Below are 21,149 nucleotides of genomic sequence, written 5' to 3' on the forward strand. Positions count from 1 at the left end.
CATGGCTCAGAGCAGGGGGACAGGGTCTTGCTGCCCATGTGGTGGTCCCCAGCCTGACCCTGCGACCCCTCAGCTCGTGAGACCCCAGCCTGGAGAGTGGAGGGGTGGTGGTGGAGGTCCTGGCCTCCGCCAGAGTGCCCGGGGTAGGCGAGCCCCGTCCCTTTGCAGGGCTGGGAGGGGGAAAGGAGCCATGAGGGGAAGTGGGCCGTGAGGGGAGAGCGGCTCTGAGGGGAGAGGAGCAGTGAAGAGAGAGGGCTGGGAGGGGAGAGGGGCCATGAGGGGAGAGGGATTTGGGGGGAGAGGAGCCGTGAGGGGAAAGGAGGGGAGAGGGGTCCTGTGGGAAAGGAGCAGTGAGAGAGAGGGCTGGGAGGGGAGAGGGGCCATGAGAGGAGAAGGTCTCTGAGAGGAGAGGGACGGTAAAGAGAGAGGGCTGGGAGGGAAGAGGGGCTGGGAGGGAAGAGGGGCCGTGAGGGAAAGGGGGCCATGAGGGGAGAGGAGCGGTGAGAAGAGAGGCTGGGAGGGGAGAGGGGCTCTGAGGGGAGAGGAGCGGTGAAGAGAGAGGGCTAGGAGGGGAGAGGAGCCATGAGGGGAACAGAATTTGAGGGGAGAGGGGCCCTGTCGGGAGAGGGGCTGTGGGGACCCGCCTCCGACTCTGTGATGGGGATGATGGCTCTGTGGGGTGAGGGGGTCCCCATCCCCATCCCAGCTGTAATGGCCGGCGTCTCCCGGCCCCGCTGTTGGGCTGTGAGGATGCCGGTTCCCCGCCCCCGGGCGGCGGGGAGAGCCGGGGCGGCCCGGGCCGTTTCTCCGGGCAACGGCTGCCGGGCGACGTCAGCGGCTGGCGGGGCGGCCCGGCGCGGGCGGGGAACGCGGCGGGCGGGCGGGCAGCGCCTCTGCAGCCGCGGCGCTGGTCGGGGCATGAGGCTGCGCATGGAGGCGGCGGCGGTCGGGCCGGGCAACCTCTCCCGCGGCGGCGGCGGCGGCAACGAGAGCGGCGGGGCGGCGGCGGGAGCGGCGGCGGGGTGGTCTGCGGCGGCGCTGGCCTCCCAGGCGTTGGCGCTGCTGCTCATCTTCGCCTTCTCGGCGCTGGGCAACGGGGCGGTTGTGCTGGTGATCGCCCGGCACCGGCAGCTCCGCACGGTCACCAACGCCTTCGTGCTGTCGCTGTCGCTGTCGGAGCTGTTGGGCGCCCTGCTCTGCCTGCCCCTGGCCTTCCTCAGCCTGCTCAGCCGCCCGCCCGGCGCCTGGCTCTTCGGGCAGCGCCTCTGCCTGGCCAGCGCTGCGCTCCACGCTGGGCTGGGCATCGCCGCCACCCTCACCATGGCCCTCCTTTCCTTCGACCGCTACTGTGCCATCGTCCGCCAGCCCCGACACAAGATGGGCCGCCGCCGCGCCGCCCAGCTCCTGGCCGCCGTCTGGCTGGCCGCCCTGGGCCTGGCCGGACCCTGGTACGGGCTGGCGGGTGAGGGGCGGCGGGAGGCCAGGCCTGGGGCCTACCGCTGCGTCTACGTCCTGCCCTGGGGCTCGTCCCGGCTGGGGCCGCCCTACGGTGCGGCCCTCATCGTGCTCTGCTACCTCCTGCCCTTCGCCCTCATGTGCTTCTGCCACTACAACATCTGCCGGGCGGTGCGGCTGGCCGAGAGCCGTGTGCGGCCCCTCACCACCTACGGACACCTGCTGCGGGCCTATGGGGAGATGCGCACAGCCACCACTGTCCTCATCATGATCGTCTCCATCATCTGCTGCTGGGGGCCCTACTGCATCCTGGGGCTGGCTGCTGCTGCTGGCCGCCTGCCTTTCTCGCCCACCATGGATGCTGTAGCCAGCGGGATGGCCTGGGCCAATGGTGCCATCAACCCCCTCATCTACGCTGCCCGCAACCCCAACATTTCCGTGCTGCTGCGGCGCAGCCGTGAGGGTGGCTACAGGACTAGGAACAACGTGGCTGCCTACCTCTCGGTCCCAGGCCGCCAGCCGGAGCCCTGGAGCCAGGCTGATCGTGTCCGGGAGCGCTATGTCAATCGGCAGAGCGGCCCTCCAGGCAGTGCCCCATCCTCCTCCAGCCCAGCGAGCGGGGGAGAGGTGGCCATGTGGGCCTGCAAGAACCCCGCTGTACTCTTCTGTCGGGATGGGCAACCGGACACTATCTCTGAGGCTGCCTTGCAGGCCAAGGCAGACACCGTTGACACCAGCCTCTGAAGGGATAGGGGTCCAGGATGGAGGCATTGGGCCCTGGGGCCATCTCCCTGAGAAAATGTGGGGAGCCCTGGCAGCTGGAGCCCTTTGCAGCCAGACTACCAGGAAATTGGAGCGATGGGACTGCGTGAGCCACAGTGTGGTTTCTTCTCCATTGCATGAGCTCTGGTTTGGTGACCAGCCTGCAAACAGCTCCACAGGGAAAGGAAGTCCCTCTTCCCTTTCAGCAGGCCGGACACACTGGTGATAGCCAGTGAGTCCAGCCAGCACAAGAGCTTGACTGCAAGAATGAAACAGTGTTTGCTCCAGGCCTGCAGAAATTGCTGCAGTGAAGCGAAGAGACAGACACACAAATACAGCCCAAACTTTCTGACTGTGTGAGCTGTTCATTAAGTGCCAAAAAAGCAACTGAAAGCTGAGCACTGGCAGCTGGAAGACACTCTGAAAACACCACACTGTGAACACATCATGGCAGGAAAATGTTGCTTTAACCCATTATGTGTGGAAGTGCTGATAGCTAGAAAATCATAAACTGTAGGACAGGCTAAACGAGCAATCTATTAAGATGCATTTTAATTTTTTTTTCATACTCCCGAATATAACAGAACAGTAATTGTTGTGAAAGGGGAGATGTATCATACCAGGAGGCAAGGAAAGGAAGACGAAACCTCAGCTGTAAGAATTTCAGCAGCCTTTTTTTTTTTTTTTTTTTGCAGGTACAGTTATCTTAAAAGACTATGAATGTGAGAAATGGGAGTTCTTCAGACAGACTGAGGAAAAGGGTGTGAGTGTAGACTATTGTATCACTGAGTTTGTGCACAAGGTGTATGTTTTCTTTTTGAGCACATTAGAAGTGTCAAGTCTTATCTCTAAAAGCTTAACTGTGTTTAGAGGAGCTGTCCAAGAGAGATGAGTATCCGAAAGGAGAGGTAAAGCAACACCATGCGCTCTGCATATGCTCTTAAGCATGTGAAAATGTGTATATGCAGTGAATAGAATTATTGTATTGATGGCAGCAATCCATCTGGAGTATAATATTTAAAAACTAGATCTGTTTGCCACTGAAGAAAAGGAAACAACACAATGGAGATGCAATTGCATGGCATAAATTCATATGAATTCATATGAATTTATCAGTATAATTATTTTGTCCAAAGGCTTTAAAGCCTTAAATTAGTATTTTGAATCAGAAACTAAGACTGAGCCTTCCTTCATCTTTGTCAGAGTTAAATGTGAAAGACAGGCCATGTTTTCCCTTGTACAGGCTTTAAAAATACAATGTTGCTGTTTTACTGGATTTTTCAACTGTTTGTGACCAAAGTGAACATACATATTTTGTAAGTGAGACAATAAATAAATTGTCTTTTATGCAGAAGATGAAAGTGTCTCAGCCTGGCATCATTCTCAGCCCAGCCTTGAGGAGGGAACTTCTGTAAAAAATTGCCAGATGAATGGTAGAAGAGACCTAATTGTCTGTGAAATTTTGATGCAGCTCTTTTTCATGCTGTGAGCATTATTGTAATTTTCTTCTGTGACAGTCCTGAAGTCCATGAGGAAAAGATGTGACCCTTGACTACTTCTCAGCACTGATACTTTGCCTTGCAGATCATGGATTTGGTAAGTTGAGCAGTGTATTCATACTGTTTCAGAGGGAAGCTGTGCAGAACCCACAAGAACTTCACAGAAGCTGTTTGACAGCAAGTGAACACTAGTAGCTTGTTAGAAGGGTAGGACAGGAATTTCTTGCATATCTGCCCTTCTGAAACAAGGTATGGCTAGTGTAAAGGAAAGGAGGTGGTTGTGAATGATGAGATTAGATTTAACTCTTACCTACGTAGCTGGCCAGGTGGTAAAAAGGAGGTTGGTGTGGGCTAATTCGGCATACAGAGCACTCTGGTGTTTGAACAGCTTCAAGAGCTTTTGCCTGAGTTCCACTGGTCATTGACTCATGTATTTTCTATAGAAAACTTTAACTATGATCCAGGAGATAGCAAAGAAAACCCATGAGGTTCTGCCTTCCTAGAAGGGATGTTTCTCCATGAGCTGGAGCAACAGTTCTCAGAGTAAGTTCCAGTGCTTTGTAAAGCCGGGAGGACAGAAATGAGGAAAACTGTTCAAGCTCAATGCTCATCAGACTTGTGTAGTATAGACAGCAGGCAAATCACTTTGTAGTTCACATATCACCTGCAGAGCAGCACCCTAACTCTGATCCTCCGGCCACGGCACAGCTAGTATGTTTGGCATGTATCCTTATTGCGGTATGAAGTCCATGTTGTAGGAGAAAGGATGTCTCTGTTTTTAGTCTGGCCCCTCTGCAGCTCTGAAGCAGAGCCTGTACTTTGACCAGAAGTGATCATTTACAGCCTTCCTGTCTTTAGCACCACACAGATTTGCAGGGTCTTTTTGCACTTTTCGCATGCAAGAAGAGGTTTCTCTGCCAATTGGAACAAACTTGGTCAGAGTAGATGAACTAAGGGATGGTTACTGGGTTAAGAAAACGAGGAAGGTGAAGGTGCAATGCTGCTGTGCCTGACTCTTGGCATGCCGTTCAGTGCTATGGCTGCATTGATCGTACAGCTAAAAGCCCCTGGGAAGTCCTGCTCCCCTCAATGTTTGGCTCTGGCCACCTTTCCAGTCCCTTCTGTCCCCACCACCCTAGCTGACTCTCGCTAACCTGCTCAGGCACTAAACAACAGGAAACCACTGATTCCCTGTTTTGCATGCTGTTTAGTTCTCTACTAATTTAATGCCTTGACCAGTGTAACCGCAGGCCTGGTAAGCATCTTTGTGGCAGTTGCTTCTGGCAAGGGCAGGGTTGGGGACACTGGGACTGGGGTAGACCACGAAGCATCACGGTAGCTGCACTAGGAGTGAACTAGCATGGCTTCCTAGGAAGGTGGTAGTGAAGCTGGAACAACACAGATTTCAACGTATCTTTAACTAGCACTGGCTGGTGCTCATATGTTAGTCTTGTATGAGAAGAGCTGAAGGAGGGCAGCTGGCTGTGGTCTTCAACCTGTCACAAATGAGCACATTTCTGTTACATACATACATACATACTTGGGCTGTAGCAAGGCTTGACTCTTGACAACATCCTTTTTGACACGGACCTGCTGCAGCTCCAATAGAGAGCCAGCCTGTGTTTTAAAGCTGTGCCTGTCCTGTGCTCCTCATAATCATAGAATCATTTAGGTTGGAAAAGACCTTTGGCTGGACCTTCATCGAATCCAACTGTAAACCCAGCACTGCCAAGCCCACCACTAAGCCATGTCCCTAAGCACCACATCTACATGTCTTTTAAGTACCTCCAGGGATGGTGCCTCCACCTCTCTCCTGGACAGCCTCTTCCAGTGGTTGACAACCCTTTTGGTGAAGAAATCTTTTCTAATATCCAATCTAAACCTCCCCTGGCACAGCCTGAGACTGTTTCCTCTTGTCCTATAACTTGTTACTTGGGACAAGAACTGACCCCCCCCTGCCTGTGGCCTCCTTTCAGGCAGCTGCAGAGAGCGCTAAGGTCTCCCCTCAGCCTCCTTTTCTCCAGGCTCAACACCCCAGTTCCCTCAGCTGCTCCTCATATCACAGCACTGTTGAGCCAGTCAGGTACACAGGTCTCTACAGCCACATTTTTAAAAGCATGTTTAAAAAAATATAACCAAAGGGTGAAGTGTCTTAAATAAATGACAAACAGCAGAGAGAGAAAGACACACACACACAAAACACACCACACCAAAGGCTGCAGGCTGCCTGCCAAAATGGTCCGTGAAATGCTGCTGTGTCCCAGCTGTGCTGAAGGTTGCTGCCTCTCACCAACAGCGCAGAGTGGGCGAGAAGGTCTTGGCCGTGCTAGCACACAAGCCAGCATGTCAGTCTGTCCTTGTACCTGACAATAGCTCCGTGTGTTCATCCAGGAGAAGGAGACCTGAGGCTTACCTCACTGTTTTACTATAGCTCTGAAAACCCTGGCCATGGTCACAGCTCCTTGTTCCTGGGTAAGAAGGCATGGCTGGAGGTGGCTCCTGGCCAAGCCACTATAAGGACAGGACTCTACATCTCTTAAACGACCATGCGGGTGTCACTCCACTTAGACATCCCCTTTCTTTGGGCTGAAAGTGAGCTCAGAAGGCAGCAAGACATTGAGCTTTTAGACACTGCAAAACTAGCTTTAAGGCTCCAACCCTCCAGCTGTAGCTGTTCAATATTTCTTTTCTTTCTCCATCCTTGAGATGAGCTTGGACACCAGCCAAACCAGAATCTCATTTGCCCAAGGGCTCTGCAAAGGATGTTGGGACACTTTTTAGCACCCTAATTCAAAAATCACATGGGTTATTCAGTGCAGGATATTTGACATGAGAGAGAACAGTTCACGTGATTTGAAGACCAGTTCAACCCTGGATACCAGTGACAATGTTAGTTAAGGCCAAAGTAAAAATTAGTCCTTGGGCTCTTTAGTCCCTAGTTGACTTTCCAGTATACTTAACCTCCTCCGTTCAAGAGTACTATACTATCTGGCAATGCTATGCATGCCGCTGATACAACTAATCCATTATATCTTAGAAGGAAAATGTTAAGTCTCAATGAATGACAAGCATTTTAGAAGGTACTGTTCCAATTGGAGTCACTGGTAGTTTTGCTGTTGATTTAATCATCAGATTAATTTGTCGTTATTTTCCACTCCCTTCCTAATCTCTGGATGAAGTCTTGGTTCAAAGCAAATGCTCTGTGCACAACTTATGAACTGCAAACAATTAGCAATTTATAAGTGACAGCCTGATGTGCTGTAATAGCTGGCAATAATTGCCCAGAACTGGAATAGCTCATGTGGATCAGACCCCCCATTCCCCCTTATTTCAGCACTGGTGTTGGTTTGCGTATCCAGTAAATGTCAGCAGATATCTGAGCAGCCAGCCCAGCTTTTCGACTAATGATCCTAAGAAAAGCCTCCTTCTGTTAATGAGATCAACCACTCTGCCTTCAGGACTGCTGCATCCCAAATAAAAGCATTCAGAGTAAGGGTTGTGACCGACGCACTGCAAGCCCTAAGTGTACATCTCTGAAACCTAGTTTCAAAGATGGATTCAGTAGTCACCATTAAACTCAACACACGTTGCTCTTTGGAAGATTTGTTGTAGAGGCTGAAATGAGTAATTTGGAAAGCACATCAGAAAAGTGGCATTTTGTGCAATGCTGGCTGATGTTTGTGCTGCACGCTCTCCAAAACTGCAAAAACTGCAGCCCAGATGCCTGATGAGATCAGTTCTGATGCTGGCAGGGTGGTTAGTTCAGTGGCAGATCTACCTTTTCACTCCAGCTGCATTTGTATTTTTATATGGTGACTCTGGTTATTAATAATAAATAGACCTGCTAGCAAAGCACTGCACAGCCACAAGGTAGTGACTAAGCTCCGGAAGAATAAAATGGTCCCAAATCCTGCAGGAGGAGTAACCTGCAATGGGATCCAGGCTTGGGTGACTCCATGCCCAGTTTTACTGCACTGCTTTGCTGCTGCAAGCCATGAGTTTACCAGGACCAGTGGGGTGAGGCACTATCCATACCATAGCCAGCCCCCTTCCTCTTTCCCATTTGCAAAAGAGCAATGGGTTTCTAATGCCATGTTGCTGGCAGCGTACTGCTTGACTCTTGAAAGTCTGGGGTGATCTACAGTAACCTCAGATGAAGTGCTTGGGGAATGGGTCTGCATTTCTAGATATTTTTTCCTAGGAAGTCACCACTGCAAGAAGCAGGAGGAAAAGTGGCATGGAGACACAGACTGGAAATCCCTCTCAGTGGCATAAAATGGATGCGTCACTGGGGAAATCAAAGTGAAAGTAGCAGAAACCCCAGGGCACAGCACCAGGGTCTACACTAGTCTAGCTGGGGAGTGAAGGATGACCTGCTCAGACAAGAAGACCCCAGAAGGCTTGTGACTGAAGCTAGAGGAGATTTAGCAAGTAGAGCTCAAAGACCAAGGGAATGCTGACACAGCATGATGTGCACTGATGGCCAGATCCTGCACTGGATTCACTTCCAAAGAACCCCCTCCTTGCCAGGCAGCTGTGCCAGAAGGAAGGCAGATGGTGACACCCTCCAGCATCTCTGTCCTGGGGAGCTGGCAGCACTGTGCCAAGTGGCTCCCAGACAAGGCTGGTGTGTCTGTTCCTGTCCCCATCACTGTGGGCATCGCCGCTCTGTGCTCAGCTCCACACACCTCAGGGGTGTGTTTTTGGCTGAGCCTTAAACCCAGGCTCTTCTAGCTCAATCTGCAATAGTGTAAAACAACTGAAGAACAATCTGTGTGTTTTCTGCAGGGATCGTTGTGCTCATCTTGCCACTCCAACTGGAGGGGCTGTGCTGGTGCTTGCTGCTTAGGCAGCAGTCAAGCCCTGAAGCCTTGCTCAGGCTGTTTGTACTGGGTGAAACAGCACAGCAGTGTGCCCGCAGGCTTCTGGGGTGATCATGAAAGATGAGCTGGATCCAGCTATGATTCAGCAGAGGAAGTAAATTCACTCGGAGGGGAGCTGTTTATTATTTGTGCTATTCCCTGGCTTGCTGGCACTGAGCTCGTCCAGGTTCAGCTGGTTTCAGAAAAGCAAGCACTGACAGAAGCCCACAAAAATGGGGAACAATTTCCAAATACTTGGGATCCTTAATTTTATGCATCCATTGTTCTTGCCTTTATAAACTATTTTCAACCTTATGTCTTCCATAAATAGTCAGCTCAGAAACTAATACACAAGGGAGCAACTAAAAGGATTCCTAAACTGAAAAAAAAGGGCTTTTTTTTTAAAGCTTTGCTCTGAAAATGTGATTGCACCTTTTCTCAGAGGTTGTGTGCACTGAAGAGTTAAAGGTGTCTGCAAAGCTCAATGCTTCACACCTTGTCTGCTTCCCTTCAGACCTGGGGACACCCTCTCCTCCTTGCTAGTATAAAGAAAAGCAGAAGGTTGCAGCAGGGGTGACTTTGGGGAGGTCACTTGGGAAAATTACACTCTTCCGCTCCTGTGGGGGAGATCAGGAGTGGAAATACTCAGTGCTGCCTGCTCTTCCACATCTGGAGGAACATCCTTGTTTCTTCCAGGGGTCAGAGCAAGTCTGGCTGAAGGGAGCAGGAATCTCTCCATCCGCTTCTGCCAGCAGTACTGATGCACAGGCTTGAACACTTGGGTTTATACTCAGAGGCTTGACCAGAGGGCTTCACTGAAATGTGCACACTCAGAGCAGGTGGAAATTGTCCCTAGGCTGGGGCTGCATGTGAGTGCTGGGCTGGTTCCTAGGTGCGGCTGGCAGCTAGCACCGGGCCAGCCCACCCCCGACCATGGCAGAGGGCAGCTGGAGAGATGCTGGTACTGCAGCTGGTGAGGAACAAAACTCCCTGGATGGGTCCTACAAATTAACCCCCCCTCAGGATCATATGTATGGACAAAACCAGCAAGATAAATCTCTCTTAAATCTCTCACCCAGCAATTCCCTCACAGCCACATAAATGTAATTTGCTTACCTGACCTAGCAACATACTCTGAACTAATCTCAACATCACGGAAAAAAATGCTCTGAGTAACCAGGTCACTTATTTCTCCAGTGAAATCTAATGTGCCGTGGCATTTGTGTGCCTCCCTGACCCGTGCCTGTGGCTTCTGTGCTCAGTCTGGTGCATTTTACAGAACATTTGGTAATATGTTATCCCTGGGGTCATGTCAGGTTTTGAATACAGCATCTGAATTGTGGATTCTTTCCAGAAAATATAACTCAAATGGTGATTACTGCCTGCTCTTAAGTTGGAAAGATTTGCTGTAGAATCTAGGTCTTGCCTGAGTGCTTCATGCTCTGATTTCACAGTAAAAAGGGTCTCAGACAGAGATCGGGAGCACAAGGCTGGGGCTTCCTCACCTTTCCATGAGCCCAGAGGATGCTCTGCACAGAGCTTGGCAGAGTAAAGCTGTGTGAATGTACACAAGTATAAATTTAAGCAGATGGAAAAGCTCCTGGTACCCTGCAGTGCTGAAAGCCCAGCTAAAGTCACAGGCACCGTCCCAGCCTGGCTTTGCTTGCAGCAGCAGGGATGGGTTAGGCAGCAGGAACATAACTATGTTTGGCTGTCCCATATGCTCCAGACTTGCTGTCATGGTGGCCAGGATAATCCTTGTTTAGGGCAGCCCTGCTTGCCTTTGCCCAAATACACAGCACGTGTCCTACCCCCCCGCAGAGCCACGGCTGAACTGAGAGCACGGGCACATGAGCAAATGCTGGAATAGGGACTGGTAAGGAAAATAATGGAAAAATGACAATTCAATGACTTACCTTCACAGACTTGCCCTGGGAACGGGGAAACTCCACCTTAATGTTAAGTTCAAGCAACATGACAACAGAGAAAGCTGTGTTTTTTTAGCAAGGGGGTCTGCATGAAACAGGTTTCCAACACAGTCCCTAGCACCCGGACAAATCCTGGTGGGCACTGTAGCAGAGTGGGGCACTGATTTCAAAAACCATGTAAATAAGTTCTGATGACCCATGAAAGTATTTTGAGTTGGTTTATCTTACACATACATGCATTTGTGATGCCTGCATGCACATACACACAGTGCACCAACCTGAAGCTCAGGCAGTGCCAAAAGTTGCAGCGAAACCACATGTTGTGGTTTGACTTGAATTATGATGGATAGAATTAAAATTATCCCTCCTCAGCTACGCTGGGGGAAGTTAAATATAAAATTTAGCATTTTGACTGTTCCACAGGTGGAGAACCCTGAGCTTTTCAGACCACAGTAGAGACCTGGCAATGGAAAGCAAGAGGCAGGATTGATTTTATACTCAAGGCAGCTCTAAAACCATGAAATCCGGAAAGTGCCAGCAGATGGTGGTGCTGCCTTTCCTGAGGCTCTGCTGGAGCCCTGCAGCAAAAGCTTCCCAGCTTTCTCCCTGGCTTAACGCACACATATTCATCAAGCCCGGTTTAAGGCTAAAAATAATATAAAATGTTCAGAGGTTTCAGGTCAGACCACCTCTGATTAAAACGCAGCACTCTTCACATGCATATGTTGCAGGACCCTGAGCAATGCCAGGAAGTGAGCTCATCAGAGAGATGTCTGCAGAATTTGCTGCAGGAGAGGGGATGGGGATAGGGACGGGGATGGTGCTGGCTCATAGCTTCCCTCCTGCACTGCACCCATCAGCCTTCGTGTCAGCTTGGCCTCACCTGTTTCCCCCCAGAAGCACAGCTGGAAGGGCATATTCACCCCACAGCACAGGCTGGTACGGAAATATCCAGGTGCTTTTATGAGATTTTATTGCTACGCTTGTGTCTGCATTGAGGGATGAGCACGTTCCTGGGATGCTCCAGCAGTGCCAGCCCTGCAGAAGGGCCACAGATCTGGTGATTGGGCTGTATGAGATCGTGCCATTGGCAAAGTGCAGTTTTGCCCCAGAACATACGGTTGAGCTGTGACATAGGCACTGGCATTGGGCACAGAGTCAGGTCCAGCTGCCACACGGGTGGGAACAGGACTGGCAACGTCCCTGCTTTGCTTACCATTTCCTGAGGGCCTCCAGGAGGCACATCAAAGCCTGACAGATCCATTGGTTCCATTGTACCCTCCCTTGGGAGTAAATAAATATTTTTGAATGTGAAGTCCAGCAAGCTCCTGCCAGTGGCACCAAAGCAGCAGTGCTGCCAGCAGGGCTGGGAGCCCTATGTCTCCCTGTCAAGCTGCGTCTGCCCTACGTGCTGAGGTGAGTTTTGCATGCAATGCTGTGTCTGCATCAGGTCATCGCCCCGACCTCTTGACTCATCTTTTCCAAGCCGGGGCACGCTGCCAAGGGTAACAGGTTGAGTGCAGGAGATGACACCTGACACTGCTTGCTCTGACGGGACTCAGTCGCCCCAGCCTTCGGCAACAGGGAAAGCCGCCGAGCTGGAGCAGGGCACAGCCCAGGCTGGTTCAGCAGGTTTGATGCCACCAACCTGGGTGGCTCCATGGGGCAATTCCTCCAGAGTGCCATGCCCGGCAGGTCCCCTGGCACCGGCAGGTCTGAGCAGGTTTGGTCCATCCAGTACACCCTCCTCATGGCTTTAACTGGAAGGAGAATCCAGGATTTGGGGCACAGAAGCCCTTTTTCAGGAGAAAACCCAGCCAGCTAGGCCATTGGTAGACATGAGCTCCTGGTGAAATGGGCTCGCACAGTGCAGCCATGCCAGTCCAGCACAGTGCCCCCTCCAGTTCCCTTGCCTCTGGGATGACGAATGTTGCATCTCAAATTTATGTTCTCAAGCCATGGATGCTACTATTTGAGCCCTGAAGAAGTGTTTGCAGGCTAGGAAGCTTGCACATTACTAGGCTTTTTAACCTCTCAGATATCTTGGTTAAATAAAAAGCTATGCCCTGTCCTTGCTCACATCTCCCACTGCCACCCCATCCCCATCCTGGGGTCTGTCCTTGTGTCACACACTGGTGCGGCTCAGGAAACCTGCGATCTGCCATTAACCAGAATTTCAGGGCCTCATTGGGTTGCAGGGTTTGGCCAGCTTGTTCCTATCTGTTTATGGATGCACCCCAGAGCACCCCTGTGCTGGGGACACAGGGATTTACGAAGGGAAGAGCAGCTGAAGCCATTCCCCTTCTGCTTGGGTCCTTTCACTACACAGCCTGGGGCTGCTTTTGCACGGCATTACCAGCCCACTGGCTCGCCAAAAGCTGTGATGGTAGCCATGCTCTTCTCCACTGCCCTGTGCTCTCTGCTAGCCCAGATCTGACCAATGCTGGATCATAAATACGCTCTGTAGTAGGAAACACTGGCCATGGGCTATAAATAGGAGAAATCTGCCCTGTCTGTCAGCCCCGACACCGGGTGGTATTGCATCAAAGGAAGTCCTGAGCCCAGGGATGTGTTAGATGTCTTATCTGGGCTGGCTCGGTGCCGTCTTACTGGTTATACCGGGGAAAGCCCTGAAAGAAGGGGGAAGCATATGGGTCTGAGCACGATGTACATGCTCCCATTACTACAGACAGGTGGGTCTGAGGGTGCTGAGTGCTGCAAAGATCACTCATGAAAAGAGCACTGGAAAAAGAAGAAAGTAACAGAGACCCCAGATGGGAAGGTGTGTGGGAAGGGTAATCGTGAGCATGAAAACGCCAAGAAGGGTTTGGGCTACTGCCAAGAAAACATCTCTGGTGCTTCTAAATATATTGGCTTGCTAGAGGCACGCTAGCCAGCCCAGACAGCACCAGCTCAGCTCCATCAGCTGGAGAAAGAGAGATGATCCCACTCAGTGATGCAAAACTGGTGGCTGCCTCAACGCAGGCTACTAGAAAAGCCGATCACCAAGGTGGGAACAGGCAGTAGCAACAACACAGTGGGGAGAAATGGAGTCACTAACTGGGAGGTGTTTCAGAGCCCACAGGTGGGTGACCACGAGTATGCTGCCAGCCAGGAGCATGGAAATCCCCCCGACTGCATACAACCTAGCACGCGGGAATGCAGTGAAGTGGGGTTATCAGCCACCCCTAGCAATGACTGCAACTACACCCCCCAAAAAAGCAACCCATGGAGGGCCTTTTCTTCAGCACCTGTCTCAATCCCCAAATGTCCCTTTTTTTTTGTCACCAAAAAATAACTCACGGCTATGCCATGTACACTCACCGAAATCATTTTTCTTTATTGCATATTGCCGTCTTAGAAAATGTACAGTCTCGTAACATTACACAGCATTTCCCACTAGCTAAGACTACTAACATCCTTGCACCTAACAGACTACCTTGGTCACTACAAAGCTAATAAGGTCCAAGACATATACTTCAGTTTACAAATTATTATGGATTTTTTTTTCCTTTTTGGCATTATTAAAAAAAAAAATCATCTTTAAAATACACACCCAAGAGAAAAGAGTGGCTACTTACACCAGCACCAATCTAAAAGTAGTTTTTGACAATGGCACATGGAATTACCTGCACACAGCTTTTGTATTTATTTATAGAGATATAATATTTTTTTCTTTTTTCTTTTTTTCTTAAAGAAAACAAAGAAATGGCAAACTCAGCCTGACAACAAGGCTGCTGTAAAACAATTTGAAAAAAAACCAAAACAAAACAAAACAGGTTTGGAAGGGCAAGAGGAAATCTGTCAGGAAAGGTCCTGTTGTGGCACTGGGGTCGTGGAGGCAGGAGCCAGGGGTGGGTGCTGGTGGCCAAGCCCTGCACCCAGGGACCCCGGGAGGCGATTGCCCTTTCCAACTCCCACCGCCTTTCAAATTAAACACATGTGACCAACCATTCCTTAAACCATCAGAGGCCAGACTTCTTTTTTTAACCTTTTTTTTCTTTTATTTAATATTTTAAATTCCCCCCAAAGTCCATTCCCTCAATTGTATCAGCCCCATTTTTTTCAGCCATAAATAAAAAATATAAATAGAGGCACTTTAGTTAAGGAATAGTATTATCATTACCTTTTGTCTTTATTTCCCCCTCCTTCTTAAAGCAAAGTGCTTAACTCCACCTTTGAACATAATCTGCAGGTTTTGCAGCTGCTTGGATACGAGGTGCTGGACTTTTTGCGCTTACCTGCTTTATTTATTACTGCTTTAAATGCTACTCAGAATTTTTTTTTCTTTTTTCTTTTTTTTTTTTTTTTTAATCTACAGTGCGTCAAAAGTTGCAATGAAGAAATGAATAAAATGGTAAAACCACAGTTCTTGACAACTCTGGTTAGAGAGAGATTTCACAGCTTTCACTCAGCACGCAGACCCCATGGCCTTCAGGTGCTTAGAACCGTATTTTTTATACAAATTAGTTTAAACAGCACTTTTGCTATACAGTACATATAGTTAACTGACATCCCATACCCCACCAGTAATACCGATTATCTGACAAAAAAACCCCAACCAACCTTATTTCAAATAATGTTAATATCTAGTGCAACAGGGACAAACTCATCTCTCCACAGGAAAAAGAACAAACAAACAAAAAAAAAATAGGATCACAAAAGTATTGGTGGTATAAAAAGGTTTTGTTTTGTTTTCTTAAAAAACACACCACGAATAAATAAAAGTAAAAAGTAACAGTCCTCTATATATTCAGCATAATTTAAGAATAGAAATGTTAATATGTTAATGGTGGTTACTTTTTATTCTCCAATTCTTAATTTTCTAAACCTTTAAATTATTACTCCCTGAGAGCTTTGAATTATTTTTATTATTTTTTTCTTTTTTTTGGACTGACATTTGACAGGTAGTTCTGCTTACAAATTTGCAATGACAACAAACAGCAAACCAGTTGAAAAAGGACCTGGCTACGAGACGAGCGCTTCTTGGCATCGCTGCTTCTGTGTGTCTGATAAAGAAAAGAGAAAAGAAGGTGGGTGAAAGCCAGTGGGTTTTGCACCAGCCTCCTTGTATATCAGAGACCTTTGGTCCTGACCCACCTTTACAGAGGATACAGTTTGTCCCATTGAACAGAAAGGAAGAATAAAAATTACAACGCAAAAGTTTATGCTCCTTGTCTCCTCCGAGAACCAACCTTTCCCACCATCTTGGGCCAGAAAACGTTGTGAAATTATCAATACATCTGTGTGGCGTTACAGCGACAAGCACTTTGGGGTAAACTTTTTCCTTTAGCAAGGAGGTGGTAAGAGGAAAAAGAGCATTTCCCAAGGATGACAGGAAGAGCATCGCTGGGAGCACCCATGGTGCCGAGCTCAGGAACCAGCACGAAAGCACGGATCTGTGAGTTTTTTGGAATAATCACAACAATGAGGAAAAAAAAAACAACCAACGGATTAAAGTTCAGTCAACTTGTGTTTTTTTTCTTTTCTTCTTCATACCGCTCGGCTTGTGTGCAAGGCATCCCCTGCAAATGGCCTGGGGGGGTCCGAGCAGGAGAGCGGCCGAGAGCGGCTTCCCATTGCCTTTGGGAACCATGGGGACCGCTGGCATCTCTGGGTTGGGTCCTCTCTTGCTCCGCAGACGCGGCATTGTGCTTGTGCATGGGAGAACTACTTTTCAGAGTGGGCTGAGGGGAGGAGGTGGCACAGGCACTCATCAAGGTGGGCTGCCCACGCACCTCCATCTGCCCCCCCAGCGTGACTATATACACAGTATATACATACACACACTCGCCCGCGGGGAGAAAGAGTGCGCCACTGTTTCGCTTTGAATCACAAGGCAGTATAATGGGAATAAAAAACTCCCCTAGCCACTTCAAAAAGACTAACCCGCGTTTTTTTGTTGCGTTTTGTTGTTTGCTTTTCAGAAGTTGAGCTTGGTGACAGGCCTCTCGCGGCCACTGTCAGCCAACTGGTTGGCAATGCGCTTGCGGTTGCGCTTCAGTTTGGAGAGGTCCTTGTCGAAGACTTCGCCTGAGCGCAGGGCCGAGACGAGGTCGTCAAACTCGCCGCCTTCCTCCCCGCTCTCCTTCGCCTTCCTTGCCTTGCGCTCCCGCTCCCGCTGCTCCTTCAGCTGCATGCCATGGCAGGGGGGAAAGGAGACAAGTCACTCTCATGTAAGTGGTTGCGGGGTGTCCAACACATGCATGGTGACCCCCAAACTCATGAAACAAAGAGTGGTTTCCCATGCCACTGCTTAGCACATGAGAGCTGGTTAGGGTTATCGATACAACCCATGGGCTGAGGTCCACAGCCCCACGGTTGCTGCTGGTGGGTCACACCACCCCACAGGCAGCACCAGCTCTGCTGCGTGTTTGAGTTCCAAGATCTCGCCAACCCAATGTTAGTATTTAATTAAGCAACCAACAGTGAAAAGCCAGGGGTTCTAGGAGCACAGCATCTCCTTGCCCAGTCTTCAGTGCTCCCGGTGCCACCATGCTCACCATGGGGACAGCACAGCAAGGTTGCCATCCCTGGGTGCTCTGGGGATGCTGCTGGGCTTGCTGGTGCCCACTCACCTGTGCTTCCATGCGTGCTCGGCGCTCCTCCTCCTCCTTCCTCCTCCTCATGTTCTCATTTTCCTGCTTGGCCTCGGTCACGGCTTGAAGGAACTGGTCAAAGATGCCGAAGAACTCGTCAGGCTGAATTTTGTCTGTGTCTTCTCCGAAGTGCTTCACAGCTTTGGAAAACTGGGAGAGAGAAGACAGGGGTCTCTCAGTCTCAAGAGACACCCACCACACTGGTGAACCGCCCCCATGGGAAGCCTTTGACTTGACAGAGCGGAAAGAAACACTTCCAGTGGCCAGAGTGGACAGCAGGACTTTGCTTCATCAAGCCTTGACATAAACATGAAATAAATCATCTGATGTTTTACCTGCTGCCCTGTAAGAGCTGACCTGGATCACTCCCAAGCTCCCTCTCCCCTTCTTGCCTCAGGCTCTGCTGAGCCTCCCTCTGGCCCAGCTCGGCTTTATTAACTAAGCAGCAGTAAAAACAAGGAAGCAAAATATTGTGGGACTGAAGACCGAAGACATAAAACTAATAGTAAACACGGCAGGGGAAGGGAAACTCGCACTTTTAAGTTTTTCTTTGAAGTATTTTTGGGGTATTATTTATCATTGCCACATGCTCTGCTATTGAAACCAAATGTGTTGGTGAAACTTCTAAAAGACATTTCTGCCTGGGCTCAGGCACAGCCCTGGGTAGGGAAATAGGGAGTTTTCCGGCATTTCATGCTGTTTGCACACCATTAATGTAAGGGAGTTGAATGAGGCTGTAGCAAAGGTCAGGACAGGACATCCACGATCTGCCGATGTGTCTCGGTCCCTGAGGAGCCCATGAGTCGTTCTTGGGACTGACATCCTTTGTTCTCACTTCCAGTTTGAAGGGGACTCTTTGTGCACAGAAAGTTTGTTAAAATTGTGATGGCATGTTCTGGAGATAAGCATGCTTAAAAGAAAAGAAAAACAAAATCAAAGCACAAACAGATTTATTAGTTGCTTTGATTTTGCTGGGTAGACCGAGAGGAACATTTTTAAAGCTTGCCTGTATGATTTAGTTTTATTTGCAGGGCTGCCCCAGGCTTTTCAAAAGACATTTAGGGCATTTTTATTTCTTTGTTTACTTAAGAGACTTAGTACTTCAAGATGCAGGAAGGAATCTGAGAGGTGCCACTATGTAAGTCAAAATAATTGAGGTTATTCTTGTTGATTTTCATCAAGATATTACATTTTCTGCCATGTTGCAGAAGATTCTGGCGGGTGGGGGTGGGGAAGGCTGAAAACATTATCCCCACAGGATATAAACTTTATAAAAGAACGATGTTTCTGCTTTCCTAAGAGAAAGCAGTAACACAATGTGAATCTGGGCATGTGTTTAAAATGTGAAGAGCTGGTGCACTTTGCACAGCCCAGCCTATCCGATAACCACGGGAACAGCAGCACATTGCTTCAGAGTGGGCTTTGATGGGCACTGGGGAGCATGACCAGGCCTTCTCCTCCAGATCCAGCCAAGTCAGCAGAACACTATACAGTTTGCAGAGCTTTTGTCACCATGTCCACAGTTCTAACTCACTGCAGGGAAGATCTGCCTGGTTATCATCAACAGTTCAAAAGGGTGGCCTGGGTTAGCCATGGCTTCAACAAGGCAACAGTCAATCATAATGCCCAAACATGGGTGGATGGTCTGAAGGACAATGCCAACAGCACAACCAGGGACAAGGTGGTGGTGATGCTGGGTAACTTCTGTCTTTGGAGAGGCAGCTCATGCAGTGGGACAAGGATGAGATCTCTAAAGCAGCCTGTGCCGGATTATCTCCCTGCCACTTCAATCAAGATGAAGGCCAGGCCAGGGAGGAGATACTGAAGGACTGTTCTTGGAGGAAACGGGAATCAGCTGTGGGCCACTTTGCTGAAAGAGGGGAAGCAAAAGATGCTTGGGGATCACAGACACCAGCCAACATCCATCCCTTTGCTGTGATTGAAACCAGCATGGTAGGGAGAAAAGGAGAACATGGCAACAGGTCCTTGCACATGGCTGCAAAGCACTCAGCAGGGCATTATTCTGGGGAAGGTGAACCTTTTAAGTAGCTTCTCTAACCAGGTCTGAAGTTGGCCTCAATTCATGCCACTGAGCTCCTCTCCCTTTTCTCTGGAGAGAAGAGCTGGGCAGGTCTCAGACCAAAGTTATGCACTGGATGTCATTTCACCCTATAGAAGTGGAGTCACTTGGGCAGCCTGGGTTGTCTCTGATATCCACCTCTGGGTGACCTCATGTCCAGCCTGAAGACCTGGTTGCATTTTCTCCTCGTCTTCCATCAACAACCAACAGAACAGCCTGCTTTCTTGCCACCTTCAGCCTTCATTAGCCAAGATGCCCCAGCTGTCACACTCCTAACTCTAAAGCCACCAAAACTAGGATAGTTCCATTTTACAACACGAGAAGCAAAGCAAGCCCTCTAAGCTTGAGTGAAAGCTCCTCACCAAAACCCAGATCCTCACAAAAAACCTATCATCTCCTTCCCTGATGGACACAACTCTCCCATGGGTAGCCCTTGCCTTGCACTTAGATAGGTATCTCATGGCTTTCTACAGCACATCTTGCACCCCAGAAGCAATCTGCTGGCCTGACCTGCCATCCCCTGGCATGTTGGGTTGTGGAGCAGGAAGAAGGCCCTGGGGACAGACAGGGATGTACCCACCCACCTACTCCAAACAAACCAACAAAGCCCAGCACCTTTGTCATGTTAGGGTCTCAGCAGGACATTCACATGATCTTATGGGGGAGGTATCTGAGATGTTAATGCACAGCATGTGCTCTGGAAAGGCCAGGACCATCCTCCCCTGTTGGCTGGAGGACAGGCTGAAACGCTACCCAGATCTCAAGGACACTGGTGACCTTACCAGCTCTTTTGCTTCCATCAGAAGATCTTCGACATCTGAGAAGCTGAAGCTTGCTAATGTGATGAACTGGCTGACGACAGACACAAACTTGTCACCTGTTTGCTGAACCTGAGACTTCTGGAAGTCCAGCTCCTTTGGGGAAAAAAAAGGTAAATCTGGTCAGGCCCTGGCTGATGAGGAACACAAATAACCATCAGCCTCTGGTGGGACACAAATACCATCAGCCTCTGGTAGTGCTGCTGGGCGTGTGCCTGCATCAGTGTCACGGGTACTGCCTGTAGCACCACCACTGCTCCCTCCTGCCATGCATGAGGCCACGGATTACTCCATTTTATAGCATCGTGCCTGCAGTATGCTTTTAAGGCCTAATTCTGCAGGTGAGATCATGGAAGCAGCATAATTTAGCAAGACGGTGAGTCCTTCAGGATACTTCCACCATTCATCATCACTCCAGCCGGGCTGCCGAAGCGCTCCCTGGCCTCAGCCCCAGCTCTCTGCAGTTTTACAGCCAAAGGGAGACCCCTCTGCACATCACAGGTCCTCTGTGGCATCATCGCTAGACTTCCTCAGCCTCCCTTGGTGAATTAGATATAAACCATGCACGTGCCTAAACACACACAGTAACTTTGGTGCCAGAACAGCCCTAAGAGGACAGGCGCACGTGCAGGGCAGGAAGGAAAGACAAACAGATTTCCAGGATGTGAGATAAAAGCAGCTTCGCTGGGAGCTCCCTTGCCTGCCTCCCTGAGGAGGGATGCCACGGTGCTCAGAGCCAGGCTGGGCTATATTTGATTTCAATAATACTTACAGTCTCCACTGCTCTCAGGCCGCTTCTCAGAGTGTTTATTTCTTTCTCCAGCTCAGTCATGCTGTTGGAAATGGCAGGATGTTAATTTTCAGCCTTCCCCAGCAAATTCTACAGCTCTCCAACCAACTCGACCATGTTTTTCCACTGAAAAGACCCCGGCGCTGCACACATGGCTTCCTGTTTGCAGAGCAGCATGTCTCAAGCAGCAAATCGGGCTGACAGCCTCTAAGCTAGGACAGCTGCCCATCTCAAAGTGGCTGCAATTGCTTGTTTTAAAGCAAAATGCTTTTCTGTGTTTTTAATCAAAGGGACTGGGCAGGCTTAGCAAGCTCAGCAGCCTCCAGGCCTCTTCAAGCAAAAGGAGAGCTCAGGAG

The 21,149-nt window shown here is 49.7% G+C and overlaps 2 protein-coding genes across 4 annotated transcripts in view; one reads left to right on the plus strand and one right to left on the minus strand.

The window, feature by feature from the left end:
- The first annotated feature begins 930 nt into the window (after nucleotides 1-930).
- Nucleotides 931-3,536, plus strand: GPR135 (G protein-coupled receptor 135). Its single transcript, XM_055716462.1, has one exon. It carries the CDS (start codon nucleotides 931-933, stop codon nucleotides 2,197-2,199), a length of 1,269 nt encoding a protein of 422 aa, XP_055572437.1. The 3' UTR covers nucleotides 2,200-3,536.
- A 10,294-nt stretch (nucleotides 3,537-13,830) lies between these two features.
- The window catches only part of DAAM1 (dishevelled associated activator of morphogenesis 1), a 99,020-nt gene continuing 91,701 nt past the window's right edge, over nucleotides 13,831-21,149 (minus strand). For all 3 annotated transcript variants that reach the window (XM_055716604.1, XM_055716603.1, XM_005439047.3), the window contains 4 exons: nucleotides 20,776-20,836; nucleotides 19,968-20,099; nucleotides 17,085-17,255; nucleotides 13,831-16,639 (listed from right to left, as the gene is read on the minus strand). In XM_055716604.1, the coding sequence (XP_055572579.1) occupies nucleotides 16,430-16,639; nucleotides 17,085-17,255; nucleotides 19,968-20,099; nucleotides 20,776-20,836 (574 nt within the window). In that variant the 3' untranslated portion in view covers nucleotides 13,831-16,429. The remainder of the gene's footprint in view (nucleotides 16,640-17,084; nucleotides 17,256-19,967; nucleotides 20,100-20,775; nucleotides 20,837-21,149) is intronic.

The sequence above is a fragment of the Falco cherrug genome, chromosome 7 (assembly GCF_023634085.1).
Source record: "Falco cherrug isolate bFalChe1 chromosome 7, bFalChe1.pri, whole genome shotgun sequence".
NCBI classification, from domain to species: Eukaryota; Metazoa; Chordata; class Aves; order Falconiformes; family Falconidae; genus Falco; species Falco cherrug.